At 43.1% G+C, this 17,169-nt stretch overlaps 1 protein-coding gene across 2 annotated transcripts in view; it reads left to right on the forward strand.

Annotated features, from left to right (window-relative positions):
- HECTD4 (HECT domain E3 ubiquitin protein ligase 4) overlaps nucleotides 1-17,169 on the forward strand; it is a 253,112-nt gene that overhangs the window by 100,361 nt on the left and 135,582 nt on the right. The window contains exons 13-20 of one of the 2 annotated variants that reach the window (XM_040346168.1): nucleotides 295-440; nucleotides 3,524-3,594; nucleotides 7,039-7,144; nucleotides 8,423-8,543; nucleotides 11,017-11,145; nucleotides 13,617-13,741; nucleotides 16,646-16,799; nucleotides 16,940-17,040. In XM_040346168.1, coding sequence (XP_040202102.1) covers nucleotides 295-440; nucleotides 3,524-3,594; nucleotides 7,039-7,144; nucleotides 8,423-8,543; nucleotides 11,017-11,145; nucleotides 13,617-13,741; nucleotides 16,646-16,799; nucleotides 16,940-17,040 — 953 coding nt within the window. The remainder of the gene's footprint in view (nucleotides 1-294; nucleotides 441-3,523; nucleotides 3,595-7,038; nucleotides 7,145-8,422; nucleotides 8,544-11,016; nucleotides 11,146-13,616; nucleotides 13,742-16,645; nucleotides 16,800-16,939; nucleotides 17,041-17,169) is intronic. The other variant, XM_040346177.1, reaches the window with a different exon arrangement.

The following is a 17,169-nucleotide window of genomic DNA, read 5'->3' on the forward strand; positions in this document are numbered from 1 at the left end:
TTTCCTCCAATCAGCTTACACAAAAGTATAAGAGCTGTAACTACTCTGCTCCTCACAGAAGGATTTTATCACAAATCTGTACTTTTGAAGGGTTGTAGATAAGAGAAGAGCAGATAAACAAGTAAAACTTATGGAGGAGGATTTTTTTCATCTCTGTATATCAGAGTGGGTATATGAGAGGGTTTACTGCCACTTTAATAACCTACCTGGGAGTTAAGTTTAAGGATTATAAAATGTGTTTCTTGAAAATTAGTTGAACAATTTAACTATGGGCACGTTCTTCTTTTTTTATAGGTTGTGTTTAAGTTTTTCCTGAACCCTCAAACGGAGAGAAACCGAGAGACTATCCGCAGGGCTGGCTTATTACTATGGCAGCTGCTTATGGCACCAAAGGACCAAATTTGCCCGGAAATCCAGAAGGAGGTTTGTCAGGCAATCAGGTTAGTTTTAAAGTGCTGCACAGACCATACTTAATTTTGTTTTCTCATATTGATTTGCATTTACTTCTGTATGTACTCTTAACAAAAGAGAAAATCCACAAAAAAACAAATATTGGATCTGTTCAGAGCCCAAGGAAAGGTATGATCATTGTGGGATGTGTAAACTTCTCCGCATCCTCCTCCAATTACAGGCAGTCCCCAAGTTACATACATACTACTTACAACCGACTCATACTTACAAACGGAGGGAGACAACAGGAAGTGAGAAGAAATCTACCTCTAGGAGGGCAAATTCACTCCTGTTATCATGGGGAAAAGGTTTCTCCACTGAAGCTTTACCACCAACCCTTGTTTCCACAACAACCCAACATTTTCAAAATCCAAATGTCACAGGGACAGAAATTAGGTGAAATCTTCTATACAGGGGCACAGACAGCAAACAATATTACAGGGGTGTTAACCCTTCCCTATGCTATCCAAAAAATGCAAACAGTTATATTTTTGGCTGGAGTTGCACTTACAAAACGTACCTGTTCCAACTTGCATATAAATTCAACTTAAAGCGGCGTTCCACTGAAAAAAGGAAGTTCCGCTTTAAATGAAGGTGACCCCCCTGACATGCCACGTTTTGGCATGTCATTTTTTAATGGGGGGGGGGGTGGAGATTGGGAGCAAATACCCTCTTTTTTGAGGCTCCCACTTCCTCTTGGGGCTTTGTGGCACCGGAAGTAAGTTCACCTCTCCCCCTCCCTCCGTGCAATCTTCAGGGACACGTCACATGTCCCAGAAGATTGCCTGGTCGATCACAGTGCAGCTTGCGCATGCACAGTGCATGCCTGGCTTTGAAGCCACAGCCGGGCACCCACTGTCAGAATGCCGGCCCGCATAGAGGTGCGGGGCTATGTTGGCCCGCATCACTGGACCGTGGGACAGTTGGGTGTCCAATTAAAAGTCAGCAGCTACACTTTTTGTAGCTGCTGACTTCTATATGGGTGGAACACCGCTTTAAGTCCTGAGTTCAGGAAGTGATTTAAATGATATTGAGAGTTCTACAACCCAGAAGGAAACGGGTGCTTGAGATAGGGTGGCGAAGTGTAAGAGACTGAGTTGATTATATTTAGGAGTTGCAGGGCTATCCACTTGGCGGTTAGAATATAAACCAGCATACAACAAGCCTGGGTCCTCGTCCACCCAGGATTTTAGTGGCAGCTGCAGCAAGAATCTAGCATATTCTTGGGGTTTGATTCACAGGGGGGTGCAGATATGTGCAGACGCTCAACCTGTATGAATGGAGTGATTGGTTGTGGACAGATGATCACCCCTGAACGCAAACAGTTTGATACTAAAATCCCACATAGTGCTTAAAATTCAGTTAAATAAAATTTATTGATGCTTCCCAATATTTTGCAAAGACGTATATTATATGGAAATCTGGTCATAGCCATGAAATACTAAGCTCAAATTATCCTTTTAGTACTGAACATAATACATGGGAAAATACTATACATTTCCTTTTTAAAAGCAACATTTTGAACAGACGGCAACATAAACTTAAGCAGCAAAGCACCTTTTAGGTAGATTCACAGAGAGCGCCGCAACTTTAAGGCAGCGTATCGTATTTACGCTACGCCGCCTTAAGTCAGAGAGGCAAGTACTGTATTCTCAAAGTACTTGCCTCCTAACTTAAGGCGGCGTAGCGTAAATGCGGTGGGCGCAAGCGCGCCTAATTCAAAATAGGCTGAGGGGGCGTGTTTTATTATAATTTTGTTTGACCTGACGTGATTGACGTTTTTTTTAGCGGCGCATGCGCCGTCCGCCTACATTTCCCAGTGTGCATTGCAGCAACGTACGCCGCACGGGCCTATTGATTTTGATGTGGACGTAAATGACGTAAATCCCTATTCATGGACGAGTTGTGCAAACGACGTAAAATTTTCGAATTTCGAAGCGGGATCGGCGGCCATACTTTAACATTACTATTCCAACTATTTGTTGGAATAACTTTAGGCCTGATAAAGCGTAAACGGCGTATCTGTACTGCGTCGCCCGGGCGTACGTTCGTGAATAGGCGTATCTAGTGATTTACATATTGTACGCCGACCGCAATGGAATCGCCACCTAGCGGCCAGCCTAAATATTGCACCCTAAGATAGGACGGCGCAAGCCGTCGTATCTTAGATAGGTTTAAGTGTATCTCTGTTTGAGAATACACTTAAACTTAGGTCGGCGCAGATTCTGAGTTAGGTCGGCGTATCTACTGATACGCCGACCTAACTCTACCTGAATCTAGCTACTTGACTTTAGTGTAGATATTTATGGCTATGCTGATGCTCTTTAAGCCCTGCCTACATCAGTGCAACCTTGTGATCAGTCTCTTCTCATTAGAAATGGGTGCCATTTTATACTCTTAAAACCCCCCTTTTCCCCCAAACATTGTATTCACATACGTTTTCCATAAATTACTTTTATTTTTTTAATCAAGTTAATTATTAAAGATAAGATGTGTTAAGTGCTCCATGAAGAACATTCAGCCTAATTTAAAATAGTAGTTGACCCAAAACCTAAATCTATGCGCAGCCACATTCTAAAACTGGATTCCAAAAGTGAACAATTTTTCTGTATTTCCTGGCTCTGCACTCTACATTTTTGAAGTCTTGGTGCTCTTGCTGCATTTGTAATAACATAAATAAATAAAAAAAACTCTGCAGTCAGATCTGAAGATTTTGATGTAGAGATCTTGCTGTTGTATATGAGATATGAATTTGGTGAATGCACCAGAACATAGACATTAGTGGTTGGAATTCTGAGCCTTTAATTTACAGTGCATCCATGACGGTGTGGCCTTAATACTTCAGGCTTGTTATTATTTTGCGATATTTTGTTATCAGCATAGCCATTTTTTAATAGCCAACGGTTGCTTATAAAGGTAGCTTAACTAATTCTAACAATGATATCCATTCTACAAACGAAAATTTACATCTCAGATTAAATTGGAAGACTGTAGTATATCTTCTAATGAATGCATGTCATATCTATTAGATTGTCTGTCCTATAACCCTTAGCATATGTTTATATTTCTGCAGCTATGGTTTAAATATTCTGAACCCGGGAGAACAGGAAATCAATAACTTACTCAAGCTGATATTAACCGAAGGTAAGAGTGCTTTCCAATATGAACATCTTTCTGTAGTATGCATTAAGCTTGTAATAATTTATTAAACATAATTGATGCAAGTGTACTTATCTCCTTGGGTATTTTAACTGATTTATAACTGGGTGCTTTATGCAATTGAATGACAGGAATAATTCTTGCAGTTTTCCCCATCGTAAGCTCTTTTTTTTCCCTCCAAGAGAATTCTGTCTCAAACTGAAATTTTAAAGCCAAACCTAACTCTAAACATTTTCTTTCATACCTGTGGGTTTTTCTTAATATAGATCGATATAGAGCTTGTTCTTTCTCTCTTTCGCTATCTCTATCTATCTATATATCTATCAATCACGTCTCCTAGGAGACTACAGGACCAGGGACACAGGGCAACTGTTGTGAGTACCCTGCCCATCTTCAAGAGCTTGCTGCCTGAACCTGGAAGGGACAGCCAGCTGAAGAGGACCAAGATGGTCGGCCAGGACCTCTTGGAGTTCATCCCCTGCATGTTTGACTCAGAGCTTAGTCTCGGGTGCATGACCAGGTGTTAAATCACATCCCTGATTAAACACTTTACCGCCAGTCTTGCCCAGATTCCTTATAAGGTACTGAAGCATTTCCCTCTTCCCTCCCTCCCTTCCTTTCACCACCAGGGGTCTACTCCTGGGTTGCTGCGTACTCCTTCTGACATGTTTACCCTGTATTCCACACCCTTTTTCGTGAGTGCCCCACAAGGGAATACTCTCACCCATAGCTATGGTGGAGATCGGGCAAAAGAGAGCTACAGAAAAATCCCAGGTGGACATTCCCTTTGCCGAAGGCCCACACAAATTTCCACCTCAGAGTGACAATAGTTCCCTTCCATCTGAGCAAGACCTAATATTATCTGACTCTAGTCACATTTTAGGCACAGAATAAATGTCCTTCCTGACAAAGACAGCTGTTTTTTCTGCATCTATGTCACAATTCCTTGAACAAAGAACAGTTTTAGTAAAGCCATCTCTTTCCAGGGCTCCAAAACACCAAGTCCCTTCTCTAGCACCTCAAACTCTAGTTGAATCGGAACCCAATATGCCCGTTCTGAAAGAGGTGGATGTAGAAGGCAACAAAGAGGGCTCGGAGGCAGTGGCGTCGCTAGGGGGGGTGCAGGCCGCAACCAAGTGACACCCGCCAGAAGGGTGACACCCAGAGGCAGTGTTGGCAGAGGCTGAGAAAGATTTCTCACCCCAGAACTCCTTTACACCTGAAGCTGCAGCTTCACACAACATGCTTGCTAATGTGGATATACAAATTTCTGCTGTGTGCAACCGCCTCAGCATTGCCACAATTCTTATTTGTCTCACCAATCTCCATTGGGTACAAAGAGACTTGCTAAATCTGTAAAGACATTCGCTGATCATCAAAAAACAGAGTGGGCAATATGATCATGGGATTACTCAGGAAAAAATGTTCCCTCCTCCAAAAATATTTGTCAAACTCTGTCCAGCAGAAAGAGTTCACTAAAAAGTGGTCTGTTGCAGCAGTTGATCCTGGTGTCTTGGTCTTAAATATTTCACTGTACCTATCGAAAATGTTCCTTCCTTCATTCATAGATTCTGCCGATAGGAAGTTTGAGATGCTTTTAGAGGCTCTCTACCCTTGCAGGCCCAGGCTCTGCAGCCAGCCCTTGCTGCATTGAAAATGTGTCTAACTGCACTAGGGCAATGAACAACCAGAATAATCCTGTATACCTGAAGCAATTGCCTTCTGCTCTGCTCTTTTGTGAATGCCCTAGAACAGGGGTGTCAAACTGGCGGCCCTCCAGATGTTGCAAAATTACAAGTCCCATGAGGCATTGCAAGGCTAACAGTTACAAGCATGACTCTCACAGGCAGAGGCATGATGGGACTTGTAGTTTCGGAACAGCTGGAGGGACGCCAGTTTGACACCCCTGCCCTAGAATATGTGATGATGATAGAAATGTTCAGAATGGCCTTAATCTCCATTCACATGAACAGAATCTTGTGTGACTCAAAGCCTGGAAAGCTGAAGCCGCCTGTAAAAGACTTCTCACAGGTATGCAGACATCTTTTTGGGGAGGCACTTGACAAATTCCCAAAAGATATTGGACAGAGTCTTCCCCAAAGGCCTCTTTCAAACTAAGAGGCATACGTACTCTTAAAAGTGGGTGGGGGGGGGGGGGCGACATTTGTCAGAATTTGCCTCTTTCTGGGTCACAGGCATGCCAGGCCTGTGCAATCAAAGGGGTACAAAATAGAGTAAAAAATTCTACCCCCCGCTTTTCTCTCCCAAATCAATCAAAAACTGCCCTAGGACTGTAAAATTCCAACATTTTGCATGAAATCCTCAAGGTTGGTTATTTTCCCTCTTGATAAAAGGAAATTCCCAGCATCCATAGGCATCAAAGATGCCTATCTGCATATTCCCATTGATCCACCTCCTTAGTGTTTCCTGCGATTTGCAGTAGCGGAAATGTCTAGCTTGTTGCACTGCCTTTTGGCCTACACTCTGCTTCCAGAGTAAAAGGTCCGAGCGCCTCTTCTTGCCCTTCTCAAAACTCAGGACATCCATGTCACAGGTTATGTGTAAGTATCACAGAGCTTTTTCAAAGTTCATGTACTTTTCACATCTAACCTTGCCTACAGGCATTGCAGTCTTCTGTTCCTAAAACACCCACAAAACGCGCAAGCAATTTTGTGTGGCAGCAGAATAAAATGTTATGTTTTGGGGGAAAAGAAAAACACCTGCACGAAGCACACCCAAATATAGCAGAGCATGCAGGTAGTGTTCTTTGTCAAAATGAAGCTCAGGAGTCCAGAGCTGCCAGGAAGGGTGCCAACTAACTAGCCTTTTTGCTGATTTCTTGGCTGATTTGCTGTCATTCCACACACACACACACACACTTCAAAGATTTGTCTCATCTCTAAACCCTATCTGCAACAAAAGATCACTGTATTTTTAGTGTGTGTGGTTGCCGTATAATTTATGATTTTACACGGCTTCAGGCATTACAGCAATGGGTATTATTTATTAATTTCTTTCTAGCTATGGCCATACAGTATTAATTTTTTTTCATTCAACCAGCCGGTTGAATGAGAAAAAATAATTCAATTCCCTGTTCTATTGTGTTCTAATAGCGGGGAACCTTGTCCGCCATCAGAACACTGATCGGTGTTGCCAGCTATAACTGGCGGCACTGATTGTTCAGGAAAAACCCAACTGGCTAGTTGTACAGAAGTTGATTCAGTCAGTCCCTGCTGAAAGGGCCAAATTTCAATCCATATATGGCTGCCCTAAGACCTTCTATTGTTTAGTGATCGCTTTCAGCTTATTTTGCAGTAGTTCAAATGCATTTTCAAAACAAGGCTTTAATTGCTGCTTATGATAGAGAAACTGTTCTATGGCTTTCCTAACCACAAACTATAATGTCATTTGTGTGAATTGCCCTATCAGGCGATAGGAACTGTGGGCTTTCCCAGCTCCGAGATGTTATCTTAACCAACTTGACTGAACAACTTCAGAATAACCGATTCGGGAGCGATGAAGACGAACATTACCGGTAAGTTAGATCATTTTTTTCTGTTGATTTGTGCGGTTAGTTGAATGTCAGAGAGATGGGACAATCACGAACTGGGTCACAGGCAGACATAGAAACCTAACAGAAAATGCAGTGCTTTATGTTTCCAAATCGGATAAAAAATGTGTGGAGGTAGGCTTTAAGGGGGGGTAATGAGTGAGAATTGTGCTGGGCTTTGGTGTTTTAAAGGGGTTGTAAGGTTCGTTTTGCACAGAGCGGCCCTGATCCTCTTCTTCTGGGGTCCCTCGGCGGCTGTCTCGGCTCCTCCCCCGCAAGAGCTAACCCCCTTCATGGGAAGCGCTCTCCCAAGGGGGTTAGCTTGCAGTCGCGCTCCTGTGATACAGCTGGCGGCTATAGCCGCCGACTGTATCACTCGGCCCTGGCGCACCACATCATTGGATGCGATACATCCAATCTATCTAATCAACGGGCAGACTGCGTGGAGAAGAGGGCGCTGGACACGAGCACCGCAGGTGAACGGGCTCAGGGTCGTAATTTCCAGTTGTTTTTTCACTTTAATGCATAGGATGCATTAAAGCGGTGGTTCACCCTAATTTGACACTTTCTGTCAATGCAACAGCTAGGCATTGACAGTAAACAAACCATTTTTTATTTATTTTTTTAATCGCTCCTTACCCCCTCTTCAGCAGCCGTTCCTGCGCTGTCAATCGGAATCCCCCGCGGGGAATGGGCGTGTAAGTCCACTCTCTCCCCCGTCCTGTCAATCTATCTCCTGACACTCCCCAGGAGACGCGCTCTGCTCTAATCGCGCGACAACGGGACGTGAGCTTGTTACGCCGCCGTTGTTATGGCAACCGTGTAGTGTTGACGGCGACGCTCGCCGTCAACACTACACATGAGTGGGATCGAGCGGTGAATGCTGGGAGGCCAGCATTCACCATATCCCGGAAGAAGACCTTGTCGGCTTCAAAGTGCCCACAGGTAAGATGGAAACGTCCATCGCATCAGAATCTAAAATATCCTTTCCACGATTACACCGATTATGCGGGCTAAAGGAGTGGGACACCCGGGCAGTGCATTAGTACAGGTAAGCCCTCACGATTCATGCAAAAAAAAAAAAAGGATATCCCGCGGAACCCCCGCTTTAAGGTTAGACAACCCCTTTAATGATGGATAATTGTCCCACCATCTCACTTTTTTTTTTATTACAGACATTTGCTACTCTTGCAGTCTATTTGTATCAATAACTTGGTTTTTGGCAAGTATTTTATTATGTGTTCTATTGTATTTTTTTTCTAGACTAAATGATGAACTATTGCACTATATTTTGAAGATTGTTGTTCGTGAATCTTGCATTCTGATCACCAAGTGCCAAAGTGTGTCAAAAGAAGATTTCCAAAGACTCTTATCCACTGTGCCTGTAAGACCAGAGCCCACTTCATTCTCATGGCCATATATCTTCACCTTCTATGTTTTTCCAAACTTACATACAAGATAGAATTTTTAACATGAAGCAATTTTTACTGGAGTCATTAATACACAGTGGAATACACAATTTTCTTGACTGCCCCATTGGTCGATTTAATTGTAACCTGTGATGGAAACAACCTTTTTAATAGTCCTTTTTAATTGGGGCAAATAATTTTGGGGGTATTACTCCAGCTATAGGTAGTTGGACACATTCAATTTGAAGGCCCCTATGCTAATAATGCATATTTTGCATAGGTTTACCTGTATTTCACCACTTAAGTCTGTTTAAGCCCACCTTCTTCTTTTGTTTTTAGTGAAAAGTGTTGCTGTTGGAGTAATAGACCCTCAAAGTCTAATAAAGAACACAGCCTGATAATAATGAAGCCACATAAGGTGATATTGCCGTCTACAGAAAAAAGGACACTGGACAACTGAAAGTCGGCCCCCTTACTAAAACCTCCGGTTTCACACCTTGTCACTTGTAGCCAGCAGTCCAAGAGAAAATATAACGTATAAAGGGAGGGAGTCGAATCTCACAGTGGACCTTGGGAAAGGGATTTTATAGGAAGTACAACAATTCTATATCCTAATTGTACAGAGCAGGAGACAGGACCTGTATTCATACACCATGGGTTATATGCTGGCTACCTTCTGGTGATTGGACACTGGCAAAAAAACTTTACCATTACCGATCCTACGGAACACTCACATAACCATACCCATTCTGTGAGACTCCAGGTTTTTTTCTGGTTCGTTGGGTGATAACCTTTTTCTCCTTTTTGGAGAAGGTGTGTGTTTTTTTTGTTTTTTTTTCCTTTTATCTGACACTTATAGCAAGAGCTGACTTCTTATTGCCCTAGGCTATAAAGCAGTTTCCAGATCATTAGGGCGGTTTCACACTGCTCAACTACGCTTTTGCTTCTATGAGGTCCTGTGGCTTTGAATTTTCTGAAACTGAACCAGAAATCCTGCATGCTGCATTTTTGGTGCACTTTCTGAAACTGCACCAAAACCGTGGGACATCATAGGTCTTTGGGACAGCGCAGGTAACCTGCAAAAAACTTGGTGTTAGCTGTGCTTTCCCCAAAGCGCAGGGGGACCGAACTAGGGCAGTATGAAGCCTCCCTTCATTTTTAGTGTTATACCTTATGGGGGGAATGCATTAAGGAAACATTTTTTAGCCTTTAGGCCTCTTTTAAGATCCTGAGCATTAACAGATGTCAAATGCAATGGTAGTACAATAAATAAAACCAGGCCATACAATGCAGCCCACTGGTTTTCACTCTTAAACCCAGCCATACATGGATTGAAATTCTGAATTTAGATTCATGTATGGGCAGGCTGATTGTAATCAAGTTGATCTATCAACTAACCAGTCTGTTGGGTTTCCCCAAAACAATTTGTGCCACCAGCTATAGCCGGCAACATGAAGGCTCACCGCTGTCCAAATAAAATACCTCAGTGGGAAGGCTTGCCACATCCATCATGAATGTGTGGATGGGGGAATCGGATCATAAATGTATGGACTGCCTTAGAAATACTGCAGAAGACGGGGTGCTGCAATTGCAGTACTATGATCCTTTGCAGTATAATATGCACCGCCAGCCCAGGTAGCTCAGTAAGTGTGAAATCTGAATACATATCACTACATCTGGTGGACCGTTGTAGGCTTTGCTACATGTTGCAATCCAGCCTATTTAAATCTTCTTACATATTGCCCAGCTTTATACAACAATTTTCAGTGAAATGTCACACACATCCATTAGCCTGTGATCACTCAAACAGGGAGTCTTAGGAGATGGGGACAGGGATAACTCTTGGTCCTGATAACCCTGCAAGGAGTCCCCCATATATTCTGGCCTGACCTGAGTAGCAGAGTTCTGTGCCAACTGAAATACAAACAGGTAGTCACCGCTGGCCACAGGACCATCTCATGAAGAACACCAGTATGAACTGGGGAAAGTCTGCGCTCGGTGGCTTGCTGTAAAGCATTTTCATAACTGAAATTAATCTACCAGTGCTTGTTGGCTGACTGGAGAAACTTCAAGGATTTTCAATAGTTGACATTTAATAGCAGAAAATCTTCTAATTCAAATGAAAAACGTAGCAGAAAGAAGGGGGACATCCAATTACCCTAAGGCCTGAAAACACAACTGATGAGATGAAGTTATAGCCTCTTTGCCTAATGTCCATTTCTCCCGTAGGCGGCAGTATAACCCTACATTGCTTATTTATCGAGCTGTGTCGAGACAAATTAAACTTTTGTGATTGCTGGATTATAATCCCTTTGATATTGCAAATACCTTTTCAGTAAGTCTGCATAAAAAGGGATCTTACAACTACTTTTAATCCTCTGAGCTGGTTCCGAGGTTAAAGGTGTAATCATGATGCTTTTCCTATGAAAAAATGTCTCTGTGTTTAAGGTTGCCTCTCCATGCCTGCGTTATCTGATGGCTGTACAGAATCACCTCCTTAGTAATACTGTCTTAATCAAACCTGATGAGAATGATGACAGTGACAGCTCCCTGCAGGGGGAGACATTGAAGGTACAGGTAAACACCAGGTTTTATTCTCATAATGTTTTTTGTTTGTTTACGTCGGTCTTTGCACATTCCATTGAAGTCTGTTAGTTGTCAGCAGTCACTAACTATGCAAGTACACAAATGCAGAATGTACTTAAGGCTTAAAGTAATATTAAACCCAAAAGCAAACATTTACTATATTGTAGCCTACCAATCTTTATATGTGATGGATGCATTAGTTTTCTTTTTTAGGCTTGCTTTTATTTTCATCTGGTGATCCTGACAGTTTTTTTGTTTTAAACAGAAAAGCTCTCTTGCAACTTGCAGTTAGAGGGTTAAGACAATCCATATACCACACCACTGACAGGGGTGCTTACAATGACCAGATTTTATTTATGTAAAACCTTTATCCCAGGAGGGGAAAAATACTCCCGACATTCAGCCCATGTGTATGGGGATTGACCCTGTCTCTGAAGACTCGCTTAGGGCTCATTTACACTTTCTTTGACTTAAACATACATTAAAGCGCCATATGGCTTCAACATGCTTTTATGTGTTTTTAATTAGTCGGTGGTGCTTCAATGATGCTTCGGTGGTGCCCACCGTTTGCACACCTGGGAGCCTATTTAACTTTCCCACCACTGCCAGTTTTACTGAAGGTTGATGTCAAGGGCTGTGCACTCCTCATTCTCCCAGCATTCAGCCTAAAGGAAACACCACCCCGCTGCTGCTTCTTAAGCACCATGTGAGTCTCTGGTTTGATTCCACTACCCTCCTACAGTTCCCCTCCTGCCTGAAACACTTATACCCCTTTCACACTGAGGCGCTATAACGCTAAAAATAGCGCCTGCAAAGGGCTGTTCCTCACACTCCAGTGTAAAAGCCTGAGGGCTCTCACACTGGAGCAGTGCGCTGGCAGGATGCAAAAAAAAAAGTCCTGCTAGCAGCATCTTTGGAGCGGTGAAGAAGTGGTGTGTATATACCGCTCCTGCCTATTGAAATGAATAGGCACCGTGGCTATACCGCCAGCAAAGCGCTGCTGCAGCAGCGCTTTGCAGGTGGTTTTAACCCTTTCTCGGCCGCTTGCAGGGTTAAAAGCGCCCATCTAGCAGCCGAATAGCGCTGCTAAATTGACAGTAAAGTGCCACTAAAAATAGCGACGCTTTATTGCCGATGCACCCACCGCCCCAGTGGGAAAAAGGCCTTAGAAGCAGCAGCTGCTACGATATGACTGCTTGAGGCCTTTCCACTTTGGACCTTATTGCATTACTGCTGTGTGGACACAGTGGGGGAGATTTACTAAAACTGGTGCATACAAAATCTGGTTCAGCTGTGCATAGTAGCTAATCAGTTTCTAGGTTTTAGGGCTCTTTCACACGGGGCGGATCAGTGATGATCCGCCAAGTGAACCTCCGCTTGCTCAGCGGGGATCGCTCCGTTGATCCCTGCTGAGCCGGCGGATGACAGGGCGGTCCCCGTACACTGTGCAGGGACCACCCTGTCTTTTCTCCGCTCTCCTCTATGGGGGAATTGGATGAACACGGACTGTTTGTCCGTGTTCATCCGATCCGCAGACGAATGGAAAAATAGGGTTTTCCTCCGTCTGCAGAATCAGAGGATTGCGGCACTGGGCGAGATCATAGGGACTAATGTATGTCCCTTTTTCATCCATACACGGATGGATGAAAAAGCGGACATACGGTCTGCCCGTGTGAAAGAGCCCTTATTGTCTAAGCTTAATTAAACAAGCTGAAGATAGAAGCTGATTGACTACCATGCACAGCGGCACCAGATTATGTGTGCTCCAGGCTCCTGCAAAAATGTGTATATCTATTCATTTCACTTAAAAGGTGAACTTATCCTTTTAAAGGTGAATATGTAGGAATTTTTTTTTCAGTTGTAGCTTTCTTTGAGGGTCTTTTGTCTGCATGTTTTTTTCTTGTTCTGTGAAAAAAAAAAAAAAAATGACCAAGAAAATTTAAATAAAATGCAGAGTTTAAGTTCTCCCTTTAACGTGTTATTGAATGTTAATTGAAGATTGAATAGCTAGGTTTTGACTCTTTAATAGTAACATGCATTCTGATCACAAGCTTTCTGGAGCAGCTATATTTTACTTTCAGCTTTCTATCATTACCTCTTGAAGTCTGGTTAGAATAATACTTGAATAACTCTTTGCAGCCAACAGACAGGAGAGGCTGATCTGCCTTGTTAGTTTGATATTGAGGCATATCGGTTTGCTATTACCATACAGGGTTATCCCAGATTATATATTCTCAAAAAAACACACAGTTAAAACAAGTGTAGACTTTTATCTGCTGTATAAGTTATTAATATACAGTACATTTTAATGGTAGGCCAGCTTTATTAATCTGCAATGGTTTGCTGCTCATTACAGAAATCTTCAGTTACCCTTACTTTGTTTTGGAGTGTAGTTAAGCAAAAAAAAAGATGTTTTCAGATATATCTCAACTGATCCAGTTTTTCTTTCTTTTTTTTCTTAGGAACTGCAGACTAGCATTTTGAATTTGGCAACCCAGATTTTAACTGGGTGTGATGAAGTACTGGAAATGCTGCAGAGAGTCACGACTGCTCTCATCAACAGTGACATTCCTGATAGAGACTTTAGGTATGGCCTTGCGCAGTACATCACTAAAAAGATAGTGGGTTGTTTTTTACCTTAATGCATATAATGCATTAAGGTAAAAAAAAAAATGTGACTTTAGAACTACTAAAAAAACTTCCTGCACATTGACTCCCCATCAGTACCTTTTAAAATGATTCCAGAAATCTTCTTCTGCATTCATTCCCTTTGTGTCTGTGTCTACAATTCATTCTGCTCTCAATGTCCCGCTTTTGTAGCCACCCATTCAGGTGTACTGATAGCAGAGGCTACAAGTGTGATGGCAAGGGAAAGACCATATACCCTGGGCATTCCTTTAGCATCAGGATAGTGTAGGTAGCTGTGCTGATCAGTTGCTTGATTACTGTTTTAGAAGTAGGACCAATGGTATTTAATCAAGCAACTGATGGGCAGACTGCATGGCAGAAGACTACACCATTCACTGGCCAACTCCCTTTTTGAAACGTGCACATATAAAGGGTGTCAGGGAATGTGTTCTTTCACTCTGGTTCACATGGAACAGGACCAGGAACACTGCAAGGAACCATGGGAGATATAGTTTTTCAGTCAGCAGAAAGATGATGCATCACCTGCCCTTGTTGGCTGTTATGAAGATCAGAAAATACTAAGAAAAAAACAGCAGCTGTGGCTACAGGTATGGACTGGGGTAATGCACACTTTTTCAAAGTAAGGAAAATAGTTCAATTCTAATACAGTATTTTATCAATACTTTACGTGGTTGTAAAGGCTGAAGGTTTAATTTGACCTCAATGCATTATCTTCACAAAGGTAAAAAAAACTACTGCATGCAGCTGCCCTCCTACCCCCCTTATACTCACCTGAGCCTGATCTTGATCGAGCACTGTGCACAAGAGCAAAGCCTTTCTCTGCTCTCTCCCTCCTCATTTGCTGCTGCCAGTCACAGCCAGTGAGTGGGGTTGGGCCGCATAAGTATCCTAGGAGCAAGCAGCTTGCTATGGTGGACATTCGGTGGCGGGGAGTTAGGAGTGCTGGACTGCAGAAGAGGAGGATCAGGGCTGCTCTTTGCAAAACTATTGCACAGAGCAGGCAAGTATAACATATTGGGGTTTAAAAATAAAAAATTGGATCCTTTAAAATCACTTTAATGTAATGAATGTGACCTTCCATCTGTCAGGGAAATTGGGCTGTATGTTATGCGCACACCATATCTCCTTTGCTAATAAGCACACATTTCGTCTAATGATATAATGCATCTTGCCTATCATTCTATTTCCCGTTTTATCCCCAAGTAAACAGACTTCACCACAGCTCACGTTCTCAGCTCCATCAGCATGACTGCCCAGCGACCATTGTGCTTGGCTTTTTATTTGTAAATTACAAAAGCAGTAGGAGCTGCGGTGGCTCAACGCGATTGGCACTGCGCTGACAAGCCATTCACCTCTGCAGCTAGAGGTTCGGATCCCGGTCTCGGCTTCATGTGAATTGAGTTTGGTGGTCTCAGCCCGGCTCCCGGTGGGTGTGCTATGCAAGGTAAGCCTGTGCTTAGTACGCCCACCCCCCTCCCACAAAAACCACCACACCTACACACGCACTCTAAATTGGGTTAACACACGCACATTGACCATGCGGTCTCTAAAGAGAGGCGAAGGACTAATGGGGCTGGTTGAGCGGGCTAATCCTCTCACTCCCTTATAGGGAGTCCCTCTGCCCCGTTGGGCTTCAAAGCGGAGCAGGTAGGGCGGGCTGTGTGGGAGGACCCCCTCACACACCCGCCATTGCCACCCGGGGCATGGAGAAAGGTGGCAGATTGCCTCTGGGGGAGGCCTGCCTACTCCTAACTCCTGCAGTCCAGCTCCTCTCTCGAGCACACGCACAAAATACACTTTAAAAAATAAAAAATAAAATAAAAAAAAAAATAAAAAAAAAAATAAATAAATAAATTACAAAAGCATTGACAAACAGGAAGTGATGGCTCCAGCAGCCAATCGCTTCCTCCATGGGAAATGACATCACAGGAAATCCTTCCAACAGGATGAGTTAATACAAACAACCAATGAATAATAACCAAAGGAGTCTTTTATGGGTGTGTCTGAGCAGAGACAGGGTACATGCATGTTTTTCCTGTCACCTGTACCTGGAAGCTAAACATGGCTTTCAAACATGGACTCTGTCTCTGACCATAGCAACTCAAAGACTCCCGTATTTCCGCTGATAGGAATCCTTATTCTGCGTTGTTCGAGAGAACACATACCCGGATTATACTACCGTTCCTGGGGATGGGAGGTTATCTGCAGGCGTACGCTACGAATCTCGACATGTGCTAATCAGACACAGCTGAGACAAGAGCGTACATCTGCCTATAACTGATCATGTCCTTGCAGAGCGAACATCCCCCCCCCCCCCCAGACCAATGTCTGTGCAATGTACAGGGGCCCTTTCGCTGGCGGACATATCCCCACCCTGCAAACACCTCTCTCCAATCCCAGAAAGTTTTCCACTACCAGATGGGACTCAACCAGCGTCAGTCTGCCCTAGTCAGCTCTTTAGAGCGGGCTATGGGAGTACTAACACTGGGCGACACTATGACAATACATATTAAGTACATCTTCATAAAATGTACACAACACATCTGACGCAGCAACAGTAAAACATAATTCACCAATTAACTGCCAATCCTGAATGGCTTAGTGTGTAGATCTTTTGCTTTGCACTGTAGCAACAGTAGTATTGACAGTTCTGGTAATTTGCATTTCTCAACTTTGTACTTCTGCCCAAAGCCACCAGTCAATTCAATGGACACAGATTACTTTTCTCTGTGCTTTTTATGAAGACTTGTTCAAACAGAATATGCATTGCCTTCAGTAGGTGCATGAAATTCAAGTGGTTGTAAAAGTGTTGACATTTTCATTTTTTTTTTTACTATTCTAGATTGAAAGGTCTAGAGCAAATTACCAAGTCCACTATGCTTGGCCATCTCCTTCCAGTACTACTTACATCTCTCATGCACCCCAATCTGCAGACCTTAATAATGGCGGATGCTCTGATGCCTCAATTAGTGCAACTTGTACTCTACACTAGTCAGGTAAGACACGTAAAGCTCTTAACTGATGACACTGTAAATCGCCAGTTATTTGTGAAATAATGTACTTACCACCTAGGATGAGTAATTGGGTTACTGTCGTTTCTAATGTCACCATGCTAATGTTATTTCCCTTTATTTAGACGGCTCTACTGCTTAAAACTCAGTGTACCGCTCTGGCAGATGTGGGAAATTCCCCAAGTGGAATTTTAGAGCAAAAGACCAAAGTGTCACCAGATGACAGGTAATCTTTGTTGGTCTGAATTTTTTATGTTTTTGCCAAATTTTCTTTCCTAGTAAATGGAAAAGAAAAAGCCTAAACCCTCATTGTGTGTGTTTTAAATAGGTATCCAACCAACCAACACTTTAATCC

The sequence above is a fragment of the Rana temporaria genome, chromosome 1 (genome assembly GCF_905171775.1).
Source record: "Rana temporaria chromosome 1, aRanTem1.1, whole genome shotgun sequence".
Taxonomy (NCBI): Eukaryota; Metazoa; Chordata; class Amphibia; order Anura; family Ranidae; genus Rana; species Rana temporaria.